General features: G+C 70.5%; 1 protein-coding gene across 2 annotated transcripts in view; it reads right to left on the bottom strand.

Annotated features, from left to right (window-relative positions):
* The window catches only part of NRBP2 (nuclear receptor binding protein 2), a 23,802-nt gene extending 22,926 nt beyond the window's left edge, over window positions 1–876 (bottom strand). The window contains exon 1 of one of the 2 annotated variants that reach the window (XM_021382779.1): window positions 81–876. In XM_021382779.1, the coding sequence (XP_021238454.1) occupies window positions 81–197 (117 nt within the window). In that variant the 5' untranslated portion in view covers window positions 198–876. The remainder of the gene's footprint in view (window positions 1–80) is intronic. The other variant, XM_021382778.1, reaches the window with a different exon arrangement.
* Between the last annotated feature and the right edge of the window lie 865 nt (window positions 877–1,741).

Below are 1,741 nucleotides of genomic sequence, written 5' to 3'. Positions count from 1 at the left end.
TCCCCGCGGGGCCGCTCCCGCACCGCCCTCCGGCGGATCCCGCACCCCCTCCCGCACCCGGGGGTGCTCCCGGCCCCCACCTGCTCGCGGCGTTTCTGCCACCTCCCGCACGGGCTCTCCTCCAGGATCTCGCTCTCCTCCTCGCTCTCCTCCTCCTTCTCCTGCGCCAAACGAGCGTCGGGCTCCGGCACCGCCATCCCCGCACCGCACAGCACCGCTCCGCTCCGGGGTGGACGGACCGGGCTCTGCCCCCCCCTCTCCACCCCCCCTCCCCGCTCCGACGTGCGGCCGCACACGGCCCGCCCCCGGACCGCCCCGCGGGGGGAGGAGGGGCCGTCCCGCACAGCGCCCGCCCCGGGGCTCGGAATCCCAGAATCGCTGGGGTTGGAGGAGACCCCGGCATCCCTACGTCCAGCCCCAGCCCACCCCGCACCCGCTGACCGCGTCCCCAGTTCCACATCTCCCCGATCCTGGAGCACCCCGGGGGCGGGGGCTTCTTTTTCCTAATATTCGAGCTGAAATCAAATCCGTATCTCTCCGATTAAGGGATGTGGACGCGGTGTGGGACCGGACCGGAGGTGCGAGCTGCGGCCGGCGGGGGGACGGGGCCGAACGCCGCGTTCTGACCCTTCCAGGACACCCGACCTCCGTCCCACCCCGCGCCCATGCAGCCGGCAGCGGGGCTCCGGCACCGGGACCCACGGAACCGCGGAACCCCGGGGTTGGAAGGGACCTTGAAGACCCCCGAGCTCCATGCCCGGCCGCGGGCTGCCTGCCCCGCACCAGCTCGGGCTGCCCGGGGCCGCATCCACGGCACCCCCAGGGATGGGTTCTCCGCGGCTCTCCGGGCAACCTCCACATTTAAAAGAGAAAAAAAAAAACACAGACCTAACAACGACGGAAAACCAGCAGAGCACCAAGGCCAAGCCTTCGTACCCAGAAGATCCTTGGTGCCCCGCGCCGTGCCATCCCCATCCCTTCCGCCCCCAGCCCTCTCCTTGCCCCCAGCTCCTCCGCTCTCCGCCCCATCCCTTCTCGGTGGGGCTCCGTGCCCGTGCCAGGCACCAATTGGAGCCCGGGCCCTTCCCGTCCCGTCCCTGCTGTGCTGGGAGGGGGGGGGGTTGGCAGAGCTGGCACGGAGCTGCACCCCCTGCGGGGCCTCACGCCCGCCCGGCGGCTGCAGCAGGAGCCGCTCAGCTGCGCGAAGCGAGCAACTTCCCAGCTGCGCTCGCTCCTCTGCCAGTTCCCGGCCCGTGGGCTGTTTTCCTTTTCTTTCCGGCCCTTCTGGTTTCTTTCAGCACGGTTCGTTATCCGTCCCACCCTCCTCGCTCCACCCCGGTGCCGGGTTGCTGTGCTGGGAGACGTTCCGTCTCGGCTCCGCAGCCCGGCCCTGCTCTGCGGTTGCTCGGGAGGGGCCGTGGCCGCTGGTGGCAGCTCCAGGTGGCACCGAGTGCCACCGTCTGCGGAGCGGGGCCCGGAGCCGCCCTGAGTGCGTGCAGCCGAGGACTGAGTGCCACGGGGACACGGGGACACGGTGCTTGCAGGGACACGATGCCACACGGTGCCATGGGGACACGGTGCTTGTGGGGACACGGTGCCACAAGGTGCCATGGGGACATGGTGGCACATGGTGCCATGGGGACACAGTGCCACATGGGGACATGGGGACACGGTGCCTGCAGGGACACAGTGCCACACGGTGCCATGGGGACATGGTGCCACATGGGGACATGGGGACACG

The sequence above is a fragment of the Numida meleagris genome, unplaced genomic scaffold, assembly GCF_002078875.1.
Source record: "Numida meleagris isolate 19003 breed g44 Domestic line unplaced genomic scaffold, NumMel1.0 unplaced_Scaffold290, whole genome shotgun sequence".
In the NCBI taxonomy this organism is placed as follows: domain Eukaryota; kingdom Metazoa; phylum Chordata; class Aves; order Galliformes; family Numididae; genus Numida; species Numida meleagris.
This window is presented reverse-complemented; position numbering and strand designations above follow the sequence as displayed.